The sequence below is a fragment of the Bemisia tabaci genome, chromosome 1, assembly GCF_918797505.1.
Source record: "Bemisia tabaci chromosome 1, PGI_BMITA_v3".
Lineage (NCBI taxonomy): Eukaryota > Metazoa > Arthropoda > Insecta > Hemiptera > Aleyrodidae > Bemisia > Bemisia tabaci.
The window spans coordinates 28,294,465-28,314,975 of record NC_092793.1 but is presented as its reverse complement, the minus strand read 5'-3'; the positions used below and the strand labels follow the sequence as shown (position 1 = coordinate 28,314,975).

Here is a 20,511-nt window from a genome sequence, read left to right as displayed (position 1 = left end):
GATCTATGTTCATAGGATTTGCGTGCATCTTAGTTCCTTTTAACATAAATACGTCCAAATTTAAAAAAAATAGCACAACATGACATTCAATTAAGGTTTCCCGCGCCGGACAGTCATAAAAGAATTTTATTACCCTGAAAGCCCGGAGAATACACAGTTTGCATGAATAATTATCTGAGGGTTCTCAATCCCTCTATACGATTCGATTAGGGTAGCAATATTATGTGTTTTGGTTATACTTTTCAGATAAATTTGACGTTTCTCCATGGGACGGAAAAATTATCGAAAACACAAATAACTCGTGATTTTTGTGTGCAAAAATGCTAACAGCGGTTTGCGGTCGGTTTTCAGGTCAAGTGTGTCCACTCGACCCCAATTTTGTTCTCTCATTTTCTAACGTAGATTAGGCGATTAAGGACTTTACGCTTGAAATTTTCCCTAATTTTTGTTTTGTGGGTCAATCTAATGTAAATGCATTTATTTTCCCGTACAGGAAAAATACATGACTCACTTTTAAAACACGAGAAAAAGTGTCGAAAGTATGGCTTATTTCTAATTCAATTGATTATTTTCAAAGGCACCTTAAAATTATTCTTGTAAAATAAGAGAAACGAAATGCATGAAACAAAAAGTACCTGACTATTTTATAATTGTGATGTGCAGACTTCTGAGGTTTTTTATCCGTCATAGCTAGATCTCCCCTGTTGAGAATTGCACTTCCACAAATAAAATACTGTACTGTTAAAATCGAAGTCAACTCTCTCCGGGAATAATTGCAACCCTAGCGCTTACTTAAAAAATAAGCGATCCAAGCGCGAGTACACAAATGTAAACACAAACACTTTTAATAAGCGCGTTACTTTTGAGAGGAGCTCTCAAGTCAACAGATCGCACAGAATAAGCAAAGTCCGCTTCCAAACGAAAGTGGAATACATCGACGTCAGCAGAGATCGCCGAAGACTTGACCGCGGTAATCGTACTTTTTGGTGGGAAAAAGCCGCACTGAGGATGCAAAAAAAAAGGTCACACTCAAACCGCTGTAACTTTCCACCGGCGATCGAATCTGAGCTTGGGGACGGAACAAAATCTCGGGAATGTAATCAAGGATAGTCGTGTTCGAAAATCTCAAGTGCTAATTCGGGTTTGCCAATCTCGGGAAGTTAAGGTTATTTGGCACTTTTTGATGAACACGACTTGCAATGAACGAAAACGCGAAAACGCACGTCACAATTTTCCAATGAAACTGGTCGTTTTACCGAACAGTCACGAGACGCAGCGTGAACTTGAATTCAGGAAGAGGGAAACGAACGAGCTGCCGGTAACTTTAAACTTGAAATTATTAGGTCGAATCTGACGCGGCCTCGGAGCGAAATGCGGACGAGCCCGTGCTCGGGGCTATTGTCCTGGTAATTGAGTCGATCAACCCAGTTAGGAGTGTCCTCCGACGTCGGTTTTCACGGACGGGATGCCGGAGTGCGAATTTCGGCGGGGCACGGGATTACGCCGGGAAACGGGGAGGGTGGGGGGTAGCTTTTCTGTGACGTAACGAGTGGGGACAATTAAAGTCGGGAGCGACGTAGCGCGGCCGATCCAGATGGAATACTGCGGGCGCATTCCGGCCGGGGCCGGCACGGATCGAGAAGGATGTGTCCGAGCGCGTTACGTAACGTAGCCGGAGCTTGATTTTTGTTTTTCAATGCTTTTTCAATGCTCCGGTCCGCGTTTTTTCTCGGCGGATCGGCCCCGCGGGTTTCCTCGCGATTTCTGATCGATGACTCAAAACCAATAAAGCGCCGGCTGCGACGAAAAGTTCATTTCTCTCACGATAAGTTGCAAAAGTACACGAAAAGTCTTCATTTGAAATTGATTTCCGTCCTCCAGAATTTCACGAAATGGTCGGTGGCATGTCCTATTGGATGCTTTTTATGATTTCATTTTAAAGTTAATTGAGGTCCTTAAGCCATTTGAGGATTATGCAACCTTGAAAGAGCATTGGGTTAGGGCTAGGGCACATCCATGCTCCAGGCTTTCAAATTTTCAGGGATTAAGATCGAGTCGAATTTCTTTCTGCAGATCCACTCGTCAGTTCCATGAAAATTTGTCGCCACCATGGGGATTCGAACCCGGGATCTATTGACCCAGAGTTAGACGCGTTGACCACTAGACCAACCTGGCCGGCTGAGTAGGAATTGTTTTCTGTCTTCCAGAAACTCGCGAATAGGTCGATGACACGTCCTATTCCTATTGGATGTTTTTTTGAATTTGTTGACCGACAAACAATAATGCAACACCGCTCAATTTTGAGGTAATATAGATTGAACTACTTTTTGTGATAAAGAACCAATATATCTGGATCATTCATTAAGCACCTATCTATATAGGAAAATTAAAGGCATAAATGGATAGAATAATGTAAAAAAAAACTGTTGAGGGTATGTCTTTTGCAGGGCCGGATTCAGAGTCATCAAGCTCATCAAAAGCCTTTGCATCAGGCGCCATCAAGACAGAGGCCTAAAAAGAGTGAAGCAAAGCTACGAGGAAGAAAAAAGGAAAAAGAAAAAAGGAAAGTATAGATAAAGACTTCATATCCAGGGACAGTTTTGGGAGATCGGTCTCGGCGTCGAATCGCGGGAAAGAAACTCCAGAGATTTTGATTCCACATGAAGCGGAACTCTTACGTTCTTGCAACAACTTTGCACGGACAGAGCCGGATTTAGGAGGTGGCCACATGGGCCGCGGCCCATGGCGGCGAATTTAGGGGGCGGAAAATTTTGCATTTTTTTAAAATGTAGCTACAAAGAAAATTCGGAATCAGAAAAAAAAATTACAAACGAGAAAAGGTGACAAAATCTCTCATTTCCTGAGAGTATATTTCTAATTTTTTCGTCCCTATGTGATACAATAGGCAGCACCTTTAATTAGTCGAGTTAAGACTAAGAGAGAAACCGAACACGGAATTTGGTCTGGAAAGGCGCGGCGAGGAGAGCAATGATGACGAGAACTTGAGATGAAACGGAGAAACCCTCGGTGCGGCGAGACGGTCGGCATGTAACACATATTAGCGCCTACAAGACTGCAAGAATACTTCACACATTGCGTTAAAGACAGTGCGGTCGTTGCGGTCAGCAGCGGCGGCGTGAGACGCATAGCGCCTACAAGACAGCATGAATACTTCATGCATTGCGTCAAGCACAGTGCGAGTGCGTGCAGCAGCGGTAGGCGTGAAACTCATAGCGCATACAAAACTGTAGGAATACTTCACGCATTGCGCTAAACACAGAGCGGTCAGCGCGGCGCGGCGACGGAAGTTAAAATTATAAACCACATTCATGTTTGTTCTGTAATTATTTTTTCGTTCATTTCATATAAATGGAAGGCATTGTTCACACAGAGATACGTTTACGGAACTTAACTGTCGCGCCAAGTTCCGTGAAATTTTACTACTATAGTGTTGACAGGGCTCTCGCAAAACATGTGTCCAACACGAGTAAACGCGTCTTATGAACCCCTACCCCTCCGGCACGTTCACCTGATGGATTTTATTGATGTTTCTAAACGAATGAGAAGGGGGCGGCAAAATATAGGCGGCCCATGGGCGGCAAGTTAGTAAATCCGGCCCTGTGCACAGAAAGTTAAATTAGTGGCAATTGAGCAAATTAACTTAATAACAGTGACAAAAGAGTAAAAATTAAACAATTTAACAAAACATTTACAATAAACAAGAAGGAACGATCGATTTAACAACAAAATGACACAGAACTTCGTTCCGGTTCTTCTTCTCCTATTTGTTCCTCTTGTTAGGTATACAGCAATCAATGCGTCACCACTTTCTAAGTGTTTTCGCAGCGACAAATCTTGAAAAAATGTTCCGTAACGTGGATACGAGGCCACAGAGAGCGGAAAAAGTGGAAAAAGTATACAATTTTGAATGACACCTAAGTTTTAGCTGATGGTGCTTTAGAGTTTATGGGTTGCCTCTTGATTTGACGGGAGGAAAAATTAGCACATGTGGAAAATATAGGAGCAGCTATGAAAATTCGGAGGATTTCATCTTAAAAAGAATAAAAAAAAACCGTGATAGGAATGAATCTAAAATTGTAGAGGCTGAGATAGTTTCATCTAGTTACATTATGTGCTGGGAACCTGGGCCAGTGCCACTCCCAACAAAATTATTTCTCATTCGGCTAGATAAAAGATTAGAATAAGAGAGCGCTGAACTTTTGGAAAAGAGACAGTCTTTAAGAGAGCCAAAGTTTTGATTTTTTTCGCTGATGTCTGAAAAATTAACATAAATGTCAAGTATTAAATATAAAGGTTAGCCTTGATCAATAAACAACGTTCCCGACATATTATGGTGGAAGTCTTTCATTTGCAGTTCGCCTTCAATTTTGCCGCACAGGCGACTGATATACCTACTCGGCAGCCGGAATTGTTACTAATTCGAAAAATATAAATATTTCTTGCTCCTTAAACTTCTATAGCACTACAGAATGATACGATTGACAGATATTTTCAACTTAAAGTTTGCTTTTAGTTTCGCCGCATCTAGGACACAGAACCCCCACGCCCCCCCCCCCCCCCCCCCCCGGCGGGTTGCCTTCAACTTCGCCATATAGGCAACAATCTTACCATGGAACGCGAATAGCTATTCATTCGAAAAACACAGAGTACGTCGCTCTATAAAGCGCGATGGATCTGAAAGACCATAAATTGCATTTAAAATTCTAAGTATGTCATACAAATTACTACAAAATCTTATTATTCTCACCAGCATTTGCTTAAAAATGACGATGATTGCATTGACGATGTCTAAAGTTCACCTATCGAGAGGAAATGTTGAAAATAAGCGAATAAAATGTCTTCTTCTTCTTCTTCTGCCTTCTGACTAGGGCCGTGACCCTGTTTGTCTAGCCTCTAAAACAGTAATATGATGCCGATGAGAGAGATCACTTAATTCTCCGGGGATGAAAGGCAGCTCTGTGCCCATCTCTTGGGCGGTCGTCCGGGTTGCCTTTGGCTATGAGGTCGTCCTACCATACAAATCTTGGCAAGCCTTTCCCCCTCCATCCTCTCAACATGTTCCGACCACATTTTCCGGCGCATCTTGGTCCATTTGGCAATATCTTGAATTTGGCACTCTTCGCGAATTGACTCGTTGGTCTGCCTATCTCGGAGCGTAAAGCCTGCTATTTTCCTCAGGACTTTCATTTCTACGGTCCGCAACTGTTGTTTAGTGCGCTTCGTGTCCGCTCGGGTCTCCGCAGCGTAAGTCAGCACAGGTCTTACAACCGTTTTATAAACTCGAACTTTGCTCTCTTTAGCCATGTACTTATTCCTCCAAACCATTTCATTTAGGCATCCGGCTACTCTAGTTGCCTTGATTGTCTGACTCCGCACCTCGGTCCCTAAATCCTTCACACTCGTTATTAAAGCGCCCAAGTACTTAAACTGCATTACTTGTTCAACTACGGTACCGTCCACGACTAGCTTACATCGTATTGGATTTTTGCTGATGACCATACTTTTTGTTTTTTTAGCCGACACTTTCATGTTGAATACCTCTGCAGCCAGGTTGAAGGAATGGAGCATTCTTTGCAGATCATCCTCGGAGCTTGCTACTAAAACAGCATCGTCTGCATAACAGATTATATTAATATTCGAATTGCCTAGCCGATAGCCTCTCTTAAATCTAACTGCATCGATTAGCTTATTCATTAACAAATTGAATAGAAAAGAGCTGAGGGAGTCCCCTTGTCTTACTCCTCTGTTTACAATGACTACATCAGAGGTTCCCTCCCTGGGGGGAATAAAATGTAAGGGCTCTAAATTTCAACCTCAAAGAAAGCGTCAGGGTGGTGATTTGAATCGCAATATGGATGAGTCATTTTGATGGTCTAACGGAACCTTAAATAACAGCAACCAATCGGTATAGCTCTGCGATATATGAGAGGAAGTCCTACATAAAACTTAATTTGAAAACAAAGTATGGATGATTGACAATATGTGATAACATTATTGAATTTTTTATTTGAGGAGTTACGGCGAATAGCGATAATCATCTACGCACGAATATCCGGCTGACTCATTCGCGCTTGATTAGCAACTGTCATTTTCATTCTCAAAAGCTTGCAAATCGCCTGCTACAAAATGTTGCCAAAGCAAAAGAATAATGATAATAAGATGTGTCCGATGAAAATTAACTCAAAAATCACAATGAGAATATCGGAATAGTTTGAACTCACGCCCTATATTTTACAATCTACGTTTGCGAATTTTTGAGCTTTCCACTTCAAAAAGTAAAGGACAACAAACACTACTTAATTTCATTCAAATGACTCATCCGCCTACTGAATTTTGACGGTATAAACTCTGAAGTCCAGGTCATTGGCTGATCCAGAAAGTTGGCAACATTGTTTTTTCTCCATTTAAATCTATGGAAAGAAGTCAACTCGCCAGTGGTGGTTACCACTATATGTAGTTGAGATTGGCGCAAGAATAAAAAATCAGAAAAGAAACATCTTGTTTCAACTTATAATCAATATAAAAATACTCGTACAGTGTGTTCACGGGTTCCCCAAAAACGGTTGATTCTCTTTTCAGAGCGTTCAGGTTCCAGTGCCAAGGAATTAAACGGCATGTGTACATGTTTAAACCAATCCTCGAGGCGTTAGTAAACTTTTGAAGCTGTCAATGACTTGTGAAAATGCTCTTTATCATGATTCGTTTACATTTACACGGCTCATTCAATAGAACTTTTTTTGTTGGCAGAGTTTGAGTCACAGGGTTTTAATTTTCATGTTACAAAGTAAAAGGACAGAATTGAAATTCAACATCTACTTTTGATTTCTTCCAGAAAACTAGGTACTTGATTACTTATCTTGATTATACGCATCCAAATTGACTGATTTTTGATGCAACTGATCGTGTTTTTGATAATTTATACATATAACTGTCAGACGTAAGACGTCTCTCGGATTGTCTAAGGCTTTCTGAATGATTATACAACTACAGATCTCCTCCCAAAGTCTATTAAGGAATGTCTAACTTCTGTGTTATATATAATCTCAAAATCCGTCGAAGTGAAACATGAGAGATCACACGTTTCATGACATTATCGTGATAAATTAAGTCCTGCCTAAAATTAGAGGAGCTAATTTTCATTTAAATTATCTAGATCGACATTTAGCTGAGACGAAAAAACGTATGCTTGCTCGGTTGATGCTGAACAAAAACCTTCAGAAAAGGCTACGGGTCCCATTGCCTCCATGACTGACATCCAGTCAAATGTATCTTGACAGTTATTGCCAATATTTATGCTCCTATTCTAATCTCATATTAGGGAAGGACGACGCACAAATTCTGCTGTAAATTTTTTGGACGAATTTTCTTATTTCTATCTTTATACGACCACTATAACTTCAATATATAAAAAATTAGGTTCATAATGGGGGGTGCTCAAAAAACCCTCAGCAAAAATTGATTTTTAGCATCAAAATGGTAAAAGAGGACTGTCCTTTTACAACGTTGAGGAATGAGAGCACCTTACGCAGAAGTTTGTGATAACTTAAAACGAATTTGTCAATTTAACAGGCTCGCCTTCAATGAACAGAGTAGGGAAGAACGTCGACTGCTTCACACCAGAATAGTAGTTCCTCTCTCCTGTGGATTTTTTCTCCCTCTTTTCCTATCTTGAAAAATCACTCATTTTTTAATTGCAAGAAGGAATAAGTTTGACAGAAATCATACACGATTATAAAAAAGGCCCGATTTTTACGGAGTGTCATCAGGGAATCAAAAGTCTCTTTATTGTTTCTAAATTAAGTCACACAATTACTTCACTCGAAGGAAGAGTATATTTTACCTGTGATGATGTTTACCTTATTTAAGAAATTGTATTTAATATTTTTAGTTGGGGCCGGCTCCTAAGACGCCATAGAATCGATGCGTGGTTAATGGTTATGGAGATTCGTTCCGGATGTTCGGCGTGGTTGGAATAGCGTGCGATATATCACAGCAAGTAAGTAAAAAATCTTGGCAGATTTTGAATTTTTAGCCAAAAATAGTAGGTACAAAAGCCATTTATGCGAGAGTCCCAATAATCATTCTAAAAAAAATGCAAAACTCAGAGAAATGAATACATGATTTCTCAACAAAAAAGAAAATTGCATCCTATTCAGGATACAGCCATCGACCTTGTATCAGATGTAAATATTTTATGCAAACAAATCCTGCTTTTATCTTTGACGTCCTTTTTATTGACTAAAAAGTCAAAATTTGCCAAAAATGTTCAACTTAATCGGTGCGATACGTAGCAGACCATTTCAATCACGTCAAACCCCGGGGCGAATCATTTTAAATTTGATTTTCTCTGAATTCCTATATTATTCATTTGCACCGTACTCTCCCCGTGCGGAACAACAGAGCCATGAAGCTCACATTACCATTTTAATGACGGAAATTTCAGCTCGATTTATATATGTAGGATGTTTTTCCCGTGAGTGTTATTGAAAAAAGAAGGAAATGCAATTAACGCAAATTAACATATCGTGCGTTACTGCGGAAATGTATACCGATGGCTGAAGTGCGAGACTACGGATCTCAGCTTGCGACGTTGTGAACTTCCAGTCATATTTCATTTTTTAATTGGAAAGTTCTTCAACGTACTTTCATACAAACTTCCTTGATTTTACTTCTCTTTTACAATAATATTTTGTACAGCGAAAAAGCTGCCTTGTTTCTCTTCGAAAAAAATAATCAGTAGAGGCTTTGAAATTATGTAATGGAGATACGTGGTGCCATACTCCCGTGCTAAGAAAAAACGCCGTATGAACCCCCAGGCGTTGCCAAATTTGCTTCAATTAAATACGAATTAATTGGGAAAGTTGCTAATATTTTCTCCTAATTTTTCAAACAATTTTTCCGCAATTTTATCTAAATCGTCTGAAAATTTAAAGGAAAAACATACTTAACTTTCCTTAAAAATACGTGTTTTATCCGGGGAAATTTGGCAACTCTCGAATGTTCTTCCTTAGCATGGGAGCGGACTTCAGCCATCGATATACCGGTTTTTTTACATGTATGTACCACGGGACCGGAAAAAATTTCTCTTAAGATCGGTTTTCCGGTCTGAGCAGGGTCCGTTACGAACAGGTTCCGTTGTATTTAGATGTATTTGATTCCTCAAGAACAAACGCATAAATAAGAAAGCTGATCGAGTGATCACCGACACAGTCCGCCAAAGCCTGTGATTGATCATACTGCATGCAATTTTACACTTGCAATTAAAAAAGTCCGTTCGCAAATGCAAAGGGCTGCCGCATAGTGAAGGTTACGTAAGTGTCCTTGATCATGATGCATGCCGTGCTGCGTCCAGTCGTTGTCCGCTGACTCAGGCCGCCGGCGCCGCCGGTCCGTGAGTGCTGGGTGTTTCAAGGGTCAACAGCCGATGGGTTGGACCGCGGAGCGGTCAGGGGGCGTACCCCCCAGCTTAAAAATACAGAAAAATAAATAGATTTGCGAAAAAAAGAAAACTTTCTTTCAATCCATTGTATAACCTGCGGAAACTTTACGGAGCGTGCACACCACTAGATGTTTTTGTTTACTTCTGGTTGGACGTGTTTGTAAATTTTTTGTGCTTCCCGAAGCTTGTCGTGTGCTGAATAACTTTCCTCGGTGGATAGGGCTCTTCAAGATCTCTACTGGGCAGCTCGGAAAGTGGAAATCAGGTGAGCTGCGAATCAATGTCACCAATCCGAGTAGAATGCGGCTGATGGTCCACGCCGCGGCGTTGCCAACGACTCATTCCGAATGCCCCATTAATCACCCGTGTCAAACCATTAGTTGGACGTATTTATACCTGCATTAAGACGTGAGCCTTGAGACCCATAAGGATATATGCATGATAGGGCTCATGTCAAAATGCACATAGTTCCGTTTGGCAGAAATACGTCCGGTTGTATTTTAATATGTTACTCTCAGAGGCCATTCATAAAAACGTAACTTCTTAGGAGAGGGGGAGGAGGGCTCTGAGCCTACGTTACGAATGCGATGCGTATTTTTCGGAGAGTATACAGGGTGGTCCAGATCTACTGTGACTGCACCAGGCTTTTTCTCGGATATTTTAGGACGGATGTTCAGGACTTTGGGGATGATTTGGGAATCGACCCCAAGGCATTAGAATTTCATCATCTTGAAGCCCCTCCAGGTTCCCTTGAGGTGTAAAAAAAGGAGGGGTCTTGACTTTGTAAAGCGGGCTTCCCGTCAGAATTTTAAAATTATTAAGTCGAACTCGGGAGTATGGATTTGGAAGTTTTAATCGAAATCGATACAAAAAATTCCAAAACCGGCCCATTTCTAATACTTACTCCTAAATTTGAGACTCGCTCAATAAAATGCTAGGTCACCAAATTGACAAAAGAGTCCGGGAAAAAGGTGTCGCATGGGTTCTCGACTCCGAGGAATTTGACTTTGAAGGCCTCGAAGCCCCTTAAGGACTCGCTGATGGGTTGTTAAAGGAGGAAGCCTAAAATCATAAATTCAACAATTTCAGGACTGCTCCCTACACCATCGCGAAGATATCTGCACGCTTTTTTGTATTAAAATAATTAAGGTGGCGATAATTTTCTCTGTTGGGTACTATAATTTTGCAAAAAGCATGCCAAGTTAAACGGTTTACATTCTATAATGTTTGCACTTATTTTCCAAAAAATCGCACCGTAAGCTTGCAGTAATGATTTTACTTGAACTAATTGTCTTATACTTGTGCGGAAAGCTGGCGAGTTTCCAACTCAATCTGACAACTTTGATCGGAAGTTCATAGAGTTTTTCTTTTACCTCAACCAAATGCGTGGTTCGGAAAAGCGGAACCGAATGAGCAATTCGCAGAAACGATTCAAGTTCAAACAGACGGTGAGGAATCGCGGGGGTTTGGAGGACAGTGCGCAGAAGTACAGTTTTTGCTATTTCAAGAAAAATGTGTTTGAAGTTTCGAAATTACATGGATCCTTATGACGGAAGGAAAGTTCAAATTGACTTTGGGATGCTTGAAAATTGGATTTTGGGAGCGAATTTTTCACAGAAAATGCATCAAGATTAGCTTTACTGGAAATCGTTAATAATTCAATTTTTTCAAAAACTGCACTTACGCGCCTTGTCTTTTAAGCCCCCAATTTATCAAAAAATAACTAGACATAGCCATTAGAAAACTAGACAACTGATTATGAACACAAATTCGTAATTTTTACCTAGATGGTCGCGACTTTATCCGTAAGCATGAGCGTAAATGTTTCAAACATAGTTTTTATTTCAGGCGTGTCTTTTTCTTAAAACAAGCAGAATCAGATTTCGCAATTAGAGCATGGTCTCACTGAAAAATATGGATTCACTAAACTTTGAACGGCAGTACAATGATACGACAGGGCTGCACGGAGTGTAAGTGCCTCGTTGTGCACTTAACTCAGGATGGACGGCCAGATCAAAGGAAAAAAACACCCTAGCAAGCAAGACAGAGGCGTGGCGTGCTTCACGTTATATCGATTGATTTAAACCGATGGAAAAGGATTGATAAACAGGGTGTAAGCAACGAGCAACTCAAAAATTGATTCTTCACCACAGCTTCAAATGGAGGAAATATCGATAATCGATCACTCACGCCTCGCCATTGAAGCAAGACTATAGGGGTTCAAATTGGAACAACTCGAGATGAAGTGAGTGCTATATGACGCTTGAGTCTCTTGGAGAATAACTGAAATTTTTAGATGTTTCATGGCGATAAAAATCAATTTTTCTGCTCCTCACTTCGCAACAAGACGCATCTATGCCATAGAGTACATAGAGTCGTAATGTAAATGGGAGAGCTGGCGCCATGCTCTGCTCGACGAATTCCGAGCCCGGTGTGCGCCGAGTTCGGGTCGCTTTTTCGATACATTTTCGATCCAAAATGGCGGTGTGGAATACGTGGTAATCCCTATCTCCTCTGTTGTTGTTGTTGTTGTTGTTGTTGTTGTTGTTGTTGTCATCGGATGGCCGGGTACCCGTGTATCGCAAACAATCGATTATGTATCGAAAAAGTGACCCGGCGTCACACAGGAGTCTCGGAATTCGGGACATGGAAAATGCTTAAAAGTGGCGCCAGCTCTCCCACTTACATTACGACTCTATGCACTCTATGCCGCGGCAATACCAAACCACCAAAAACCCAAAATTCGATTTTTTGGCCCGATTCAAGCGTTTCCGCTCATAGCGTGACCACGGCGGAGACGGATGGAGAGTGGATTACGTAACGTCCGGATGGATGTCAGGGGCCAGGTCGCGACATTGACACGGGAGTCAGGGCCAAGCTCTTGAATTTGACCCAAATCCTGGCCATGACTGACGAGTACCACCGGCTTAACAGGGACAACCGGGAGTCGGGAAGCTATCCGGGTCGTTCACCTGCCGCCGGTGCGACGATCTCAACCCCATTTCCGAGAAATCTTTCGCTCCTGCATTATATAACCACCACTGCGCGGCTCTCGCTATGCCGCTGGAGCTCCGGTAGCCTCTTAAACTCCGCTTTCGCATAAAAGCTCCGATGGGAGCGTCGCTCCGCACAATGGAACGAGCTATTGGGAGAACTTGAGCGCACAGATTTTTCATTAAAACTGAAACTGCTGGCTAATTATTGAAATTGATAGACAAAGCTACAGGCATAGAAAATACACGGGATATGGAGGGTTGCCCATCTGTTTCCCCGTTAGTCTGTAAGAGCCACCTGCGGGCCTATTATTGAAATTGATAGACAAAGCTATAGACAAATAAGACAAACGGGATATGGAGGGATCCCATTGGTGGAGGCGGGTGGTTGCAATTGACGAAGGCGCGGCGGTAGGTAAGAAACTAACTAACGGCAACCCAGGAGAAACCCGACAATTAGTCCGTAATTTTCTCCCTTAGTCTATGAGAACCACACATTTTAACCAATAGGATCGCTCCGTACTCCCTAAGTCTTCTTTGTCTATCGCTTTGTCTATAAATTTCAATAATCAGCCCGCTGTTTCAAGCATTAGGATCACTCGATACTCCCTATGTCTTCGTAGTCAATCGTTTTGTCTATCAATTTCAATGGTCAGCCCACTGATAATTTTGAGGTTTTCGTAGTCGCGCTATAAACTTTAAAGGATGCATCGGACGAGGAATTTCTCCAGAAATTCAATAAAGCTACTTTTAGACTTCTACGCTCGCTGTTGACGAAGATATAAGCTTTTAAAGTTCCCACATTGTGTCCAACTTTTCCCACTGACCTCCTCCACTTTGCGTTGGTGAGACAATCTGGCTAGAGTTGGCAACGTCGCCGATTCCACCGCACGGTGGTACGCGCGCGCTCCGAGTGACCTTTTTTCCGTTTGCTTAAAAATTTCCCGCCTTTTTTCTCAATGCCATGAAAAACCTCGTTTAAGACTGTCCACGGGGAGAAAGAACTGAGTGCATAGATGGGCAAATTTTTCCGGGGATGGATTTTTATCAAGTTGGCAGTCGTCTATAAAATACTCGTTCAGGACGCTCTACAGAGGAGAGTTATGTAACAAAGAATTTAAAAGCCTCTTTCTCCAAGCCTGGAAAACAGCCACCTTCTCGAGACTTAGTGAGGTTTTTTCACCTCACCTCTCATGCGCATGCCTGCGCTTGCATGGTCCAGTCGCTTGATATTGGCTTCGGTCAATTAGACTACATTTTGCAATTCGGAACTATAATTTCTAGCTTAGTTTAGAAACAGCGTATGTACCATTAGTTTCCCTATCCACAAAAGTGTTTTTACAGATGAGCAAGAAATTATAGTTCCGAATTGCAAAATGTAGTCCAAATAGTCTGATCCATCCCTGTGGCTTAACGCCGTGCCCTTGCCAGAGCTGTAAAAAATGTATCAATTTTTTTTGGAATGAAATCATATCTCATTCATATAGCATGATTTTAATGCATCTTCATGCCAATAATATTGATGTTTTATTCTCTTAATTTGATAATGGTGAAAAATGCTCGAACTACTAAGTTTGCCTTCATTCTTTCATTTTCACCTCCTCTCATTCTTTCACGAAAAAAGTAAAATAAAAACCAAAGTTAACCAGTAATCGCCCTGATTTTTTGAGGGGGGGGGGGGGGGTTCAACGAAAGATTGAAGAAGATTAAAAATTTTAGGGAGGAAAACAAAATTTACTATCCTCGAGAGTAAATTGCGAGCTATTTAGTTCATTTTTATGTTAATAGAGGCGAGGGGTTGCATTATTCTCTCTAATATTTATGCTGAGCCGTGAATACTGCCTTAAAACGTTTTACAGATTTTTCTTCAAGTGGAAACTTCTGACACACCAAAGTTCGATTCAGTTTGCAATGTTTGCAATTTTGTTCCTCTTAAAAGGTAAAGCACCACGCTCTCAAGTATAGGAGTAGAGTTGCTCCGAGGAGGAACAAGAATAGTTACATAAAAAAGTTACATTTTCAATACATCCCCTTAATACGAAAGGTGCTTCAAGTGAACATTTCATGTAACTTTCACGTATAAAAAAAAAGTTTAATCTTTATTTTCCACGGAAATTTGTGTAATTTATGTAAATTACTTGAAGCCGTGCTGGTCGCTAACCTGCCGTGCCATTAAGAAATGGTATTTCGAAATTTGTCCGATGCCAGATTTTGTTTGACAACTACTTGTAAATGTAGTAAAATCTTTCTTTAAAATTTACAGATAGTGGAGAAGAAATATATGTTCATGTGGTTTGCTGAGCATTTTCATCTTTCATTGTGAAAATTAATGCTGTAAGTTATTTCGTCACAGTGGCTTAAAACAGACACCGGGAGCTTTCACCTATCAAATAAGTTCACAACAGCAAAATGTGAGGGGGAAAAACGAATTTTTTCCGAAAAGAATGACAACACGCAAATTACGAGCATAGGAGTCAGAGGAGAGCAAAAAGGCATGATATTTTGTGTGTTTTCCTTGCCGGAACTGCGCATGAGCGGCAAAATCATTGCACTCGACAATTCGTACTCCGAAGGCACTCATATTGCCTACACATTCATTGAAAACGGACTTGACAGAATGAGAGACACGTAATAATGGGAAGAATTAACGTTACGTATGTTCTTTGCCGGGACTTAGCAGAGGAGGCAAAAGTACTCTAGCAAAGAGCTAAGGAAGAACGTCGTATGAGCCTTATGGCGTTGCCAAATTTCCTCTGATGGAACTCAAATTTCCAAGTAAATTTATGAATATTTTCCTTCTAACTTTTAGAGAATTTTCTCCATAATTTTATACCTAAAGCTCCTGAAAATTTCAAGGAAAAACATGCATAACTTTCCTCAAGAACGCTCATTTTACCGCCCTGGTAAAAATTGGTGATACGAGCTGCGTTTCAAAATACCATAGGAGTTCTTATAGCCGACTAAAGAAGGCTATTGAAAATAATATAACTGGCTGTAGAAAGCGGAGCAAATCATATGGCCAGGCTATACGAAGATATAAAAAAGTATACAGTCGGGCTATAGTTCCTATCGCCGGGCTTTACACTTTATCGCCATTGGCTATAAAAGGCTATTAGAAATTGTGTAGAAATTCGTGTGCTTTGGAAATCATTAAGTTTGATACGGAACTACCTTAATATTTACAAAACACACATTATATTTTCCTTTAAAACATATTGTTCCTTCATCAATTAAAATGAGATGGTCCATACAGAGTGTGCAAACATTTCAAAATCATGAGTTGAAAAACGCTGACTCCGCGAGATTAAATATTAGAGCCTAACACAAAGCGGAGCGGCGACGCAATGGCGCCTACAAACCCAACAGGGACACTTCACGCATTTCGCGGCGACGCACTGGCGCCTACAAACCTAACAGGGATACCTCACGCATTGCGCGGCGACGCACTGGCGCCAATGCGCGTTTCGCACTCTCTGCCCGCCCGCCGCGCCGCAGCGTGCCACGGCATCTGAAGCAACTATTTCACACCAGAGGTATTGCACAGTATCATAAGAAATTGAAGGTGCTCCAACATATTAAGAATGACAGGCATCCTTCAAAAGAACGGAGCTTTACTCGCAAAATAAATCAAGATACTACGGCACAAAAAGAGAGCTGTAGTCCAAAAACTAACTTAGTCCTAGTATCCGTATTTAGTAACGTTTAGCATAAACTTTATAGTCTGGCTGTTGCTTAATCGCCATCGGCTATAAAAGGCTATAAGAAATTGTACAGCCGGCTACAGAAGCTATTGGAAATCTTACAGCCAGTTTTAGGTCCATAGTATTTTGGAACACACATTCTACTGCCAATTTTTACCAGGGCGCAGGAAATTTGACAACTTGCGAATGTTCATACGGCGTTTTTCCTTAGCACAGCAGTACTGCGCGCAACTATTCGTGCTCCCAAGCTACTCATAAAATGTATTTCAAGGTTACAGAAGAGAATTCACTCCCCTCTCCTCTTGAATAAAATTTATCAAATATTAGGCTTTATGAATGCGAATCAGACCACAAAATGAAACTGAGCTTTGTTCCAAATAAACAACGTCTCTTCGGAGATCGGTTGTATTTTCCCCCGGTTTTAAGAACGTCTTCTCTACTTATTTGCCTAGCCCAAGTACAGTATTGTGCCGTATGCCGGTTGAGATATCTTATGGATGTTGTACCACACATTTAAAAAGTGAGGACTTTTGAGTTCTATTGACAATCACGGCTCCTTTTCAACTCTGACGTAGTGCCTCAGGGCGGTGCTGGATGTCAAGCCGCAAGCCGCAACGCGATTACCCTTGATTTTAAAGCCAAACGTTCATTCATCTGAGAATCCTAGTAATTAGCCAGGTGAGTAAGTCAACTTGTCACTCTCCATTGTTGCCAACGCCGCTTGCAGAGGAAGAAAAACGAAAATTAAAAAACAACCACGGTGTTGTTTTGATAGGCAATAATTTAATCAAGGGTTTTACCGAAAAAACAGTTTCAGGATAGTCAGCAATTTTAGATTTTGTTGTGTAACTGATGTTTTTAAGCCACCTGCATCAGCAATAAAACCGTAGAATAACTTCAAGAAGCAGTCCATAGCATAAGGGCACCAAGCGTCATGTGATACCAAAAGCTCTTGAAAGTTCAAATTAAAAGAGGTGTTGGAGGCTCAATTCAAAATTTGTCATATTGAATTGGACGTATTTCTGCCAAACGGAACTATGTGCATTAAGACATGATCCCTGGGACCCATAAGAATACACGCATAACAGGGCTCACGTCATAGTGCACATAGTTCCTTTCGCCAGAAATACGTCCAATTAAATAAAAAGGAGCTGTGTTGAAAAATAATTGTGTATTTCCGAGACTCATCCGCAATCGATTCTTATAAAGCTTTTCTAGTCCACGCCAAATAAGTTTACGCACTTTTATACTGCGATGGAGGATGGTCTGATGTAACTTTTACATGTAAAATAAATGTAAGAATCAAGATGGCGGATCTTCTGTCACAGTCTTACAGTGGGTAATCTTATTGGGCGCGGATTCTACTCGTAAGTATATCCTAACGTAAAGCACGAATTTTTTTTCAAAATTCAAAAATCTGATATGGTGGACGTGACCTCAAATGCTATATTGGCTCTTGTTTGATCGATTTTTGGAAAACTTTTGTACCAGGGGGTATATTTTGACGGATAATTAGAGTGAATAGTCAAATTTTCAAAATTAGTAAATTCAGTATGATGAACGTAACCTAAAGTTCTACCTTGGCGCCTTTGAACTCAAAGAACCTTCGGCCTTTACCTTTTGATGGAGATATTTATTTTTCATATTCTTCTGTGCTTTCTTGAAATCAATCATCCCTCGGCTAATTTAGACTTCAATATGGGCGCCGGGCGCGCTTTACAACTTTTGTGTTAAAACTGGTTATATTTGTGTACACGATTGATTAATTTCGAAAAAAAGAAGAAGGAAAAGGAAACGAAAAAAACCTTGAGGCATGTTTTGGTGGCAATTAACTAGGTTAACTTCAATGACTGTTGCATTACATTGACTGATCTGTGATTTCACCGCTTGAGAATGTGAGTGGATGACAGAGGACTTTTGCAGGTGATGCGCCGAGTTAATTGTAAGTAAAGGTCGAGTCACGGTGCAGCAGAAGCAAGGTATAGCAGCAGGCTTTTGAATTTTTCCCTGCGATTCTAAAAATTTGAGCTTGTAGATCATCAGGAGATTGATGGCCTTGATGATTACCTTAAGAATTTGTTGAACGACTTTTTCCTCAGTCAATTAAAGAGATGAAACTAGCGGGCCTTCAGGAATTACTCACTGGATTACTCATCAATTCGATGTCGATGCGCGTTTCTCCTAAATTCAACCCTTTTTTTCTACGCTGCTACAGAGTTTGTAAACGAAGTGATTTAAGAAAATTTATAAAAAATCACTGCGAGTGGAAGATGTATTTTTTCTTCGCGAAATTCGAGTCGATGAGGGTGTATCAATTTACGGATCCATTTAATCCCTCGTGGTAGGAAATTACTCATTGAATGCTATCAATTTTTCTCTTAAGTCGAAATCCCCTCATTGAATAATACTTACAATGAACGTACATAAGCATCTCTCAAGGACTGTGTGTATAGCCGACATTCATGACTCATTCAGTCGCCCTTTGAATTGATAGATGTTTGCAGAGAATGAGAACATTTTTCTGTTTACTGATTTGCCACAGTCATTCATTGTTCCTTCTATCTCATTATTTGACATTACCTTTTTTTCTGGTCGCTCTTATCTGCAAATGAGCAAGAGTTACTCTATCTAACAAAGGCACTCTCAGCACGTCACTAAACAAACTATCCATCAGCATAATCAAGCCCGTCACGAGGGGCCCAAAAAGTACCTACGCATTCCTTCCTCGTGTTCCTTTTATTCAGTGGTGACCCTGAAAAATAATCGGTTCGTGTCTACCGGTCCAAGATGAGCATTGAAAGTGACTAGGTTGGGAAGGAAAAAAACTATCAGGCCGATTATTGCAATTGGTGGACAAAGCTTTAGACAAAGAAGACAAAAGAGATACGGAGGAATCCCATTGGTGGAAGCGGGTGGTTGCAATGGACAAAGAAGGTACCTAGGTAATATAGACTAAGTAACGGCAACCCACGAGGGACAGGATAGTTAGTCCATCATTTTCTCCCTTAGTCTATATAGGAACCACCCATTTCAACCAATAGGATAGCTCCATACTCCCTATATCTTCTTTGTCTATCACCTTGTCTATTAATTTCAATAATCAGTCCGCAGGGGAAGGGTCCCTCAACGGAGGTGGTGAGGGAATTGCCTCACGAATCAACCACTAGCGCAAGAGAACAGGATAATCCAAAGTCCTTTTGGTCCCAAATAATTGCCATCGGGTGAAAAAATATCGTCTTGTCCAACACACTGGCTGTGTCGGTGACACACAGGGAGGCTCGGAGACTTAAACGCGCCGTAGAAAAGTAAATCATTGTATGATAATTCCTCATTCGTCCAGTCCAGTTGGCCAGGATAACTTTTTAACTTTTTTCAACTTTTTGATTTTTAGACTTCCCATTATATGATTCGTTTTCCTGTAGATATTTTACGGAGGAAAGATGCTGCGTATAGTGCTTTAATTTATATCTTGTCCAGAGGCCCATCGAGGGACTGTCTTTTCTATTCGCTATTAAATTTATTGGGCCACGATTGTGGTTTTAACCTAGAAGCCTATGTGACCTCGGAATTAGTTTTCCTGCCTATTTTGAGATTCTCACGTAATTCCCGGTTCGTACTATGACCTGACTCTCGGTTTTACATTAATTTGTGTAAAAAACATTTTTTACAGCTCTTGAAACCTTGAAATCTTGAAGTTTCGAAATTTTATAATGCGAATATGTTTAATGCGTTCATTCTTCAGGGTGTTCCCTGAGAAATTAGTTTTAGAGATTATATTAAAGATTTCATTGTGGTACCAATCGGATATCACACTGATTCATATTGTGATGTATGGACTGTCAGTTCAATGCTCAGTGCGGACGGGATTTAAAAAGGTACGATGGAACGTTAGTCTTCTCTTCGTTAAACGTGTGTAATGGTTTGTGTAAAACTCTGTGCTTGACTTGAAAGTAGGTGGTGCACAAAAACGTTTTTGGAGATCGCTGATTGTCATACTGAATCAATATATTGTGAATATATTGTTCTCATTATGATAAATTGATATTCGACTAATATCATACTAATATCATATTGATTCATGCTGATATATACTTTATATCATGTTAGCATCACGATGATTTCACAATGCCATCATGCTGCTATCAGACCCTTAGATATAGTAAAATTTAATGGAAGTTTGATCTCCTTCTGAGAGGATCACGAGAAACTCTACTTCAGGAGGTCGATTGTTGAATCGATATAGAATAAGTTTGATCGATAACTCCCTATCTTCACAAGGCTTTATATCAATTAAGGTCATTCGATATCGATTCAACAAGCGACCCGCAGGTATCACTGCTACCAAAATAAAAAACAA

General features: G+C 40.7%; 1 protein-coding gene and 1 long non-coding RNA gene across 3 annotated transcripts in view; both read right to left on the bottom strand.

The window, feature by feature from the left end:
- Nucleotides 1-20,511, bottom strand: part of LOC109041190 (facilitated trehalose transporter Tret1) — a 54,984-nt gene that overhangs the window by 21,655 nt on the left and 12,818 nt on the right. Inside the window, exon 1 of one of the 2 annotated variants that reach the window (XM_019057429.2) lies at nucleotides 636-1,610. The exons of the other annotated variant lie outside the window; for it this stretch is intronic. Within the exon in view, the coding sequence (XP_018912974.2) occupies nucleotides 636-688 (53 nt within the window). The 5' untranslated portion in view covers nucleotides 689-1,610. Of the gene's footprint in view, nucleotides 1-635; nucleotides 1,611-20,511 lie in introns of those variants that run through there. 2 annotated transcript variants of the gene reach the window in all.
- LOC140224424 (uncharacterized) lies at nucleotides 9,137-12,138 on the bottom strand. Its single transcript, XR_011899689.1, has 3 exons — nucleotides 11,244-12,138; nucleotides 10,365-10,522; nucleotides 9,137-9,486 (listed from the first exon to the last, which is right to left on the bottom strand). It is a non-coding gene; the product is annotated as an uncharacterized lncRNA (long non-coding RNA).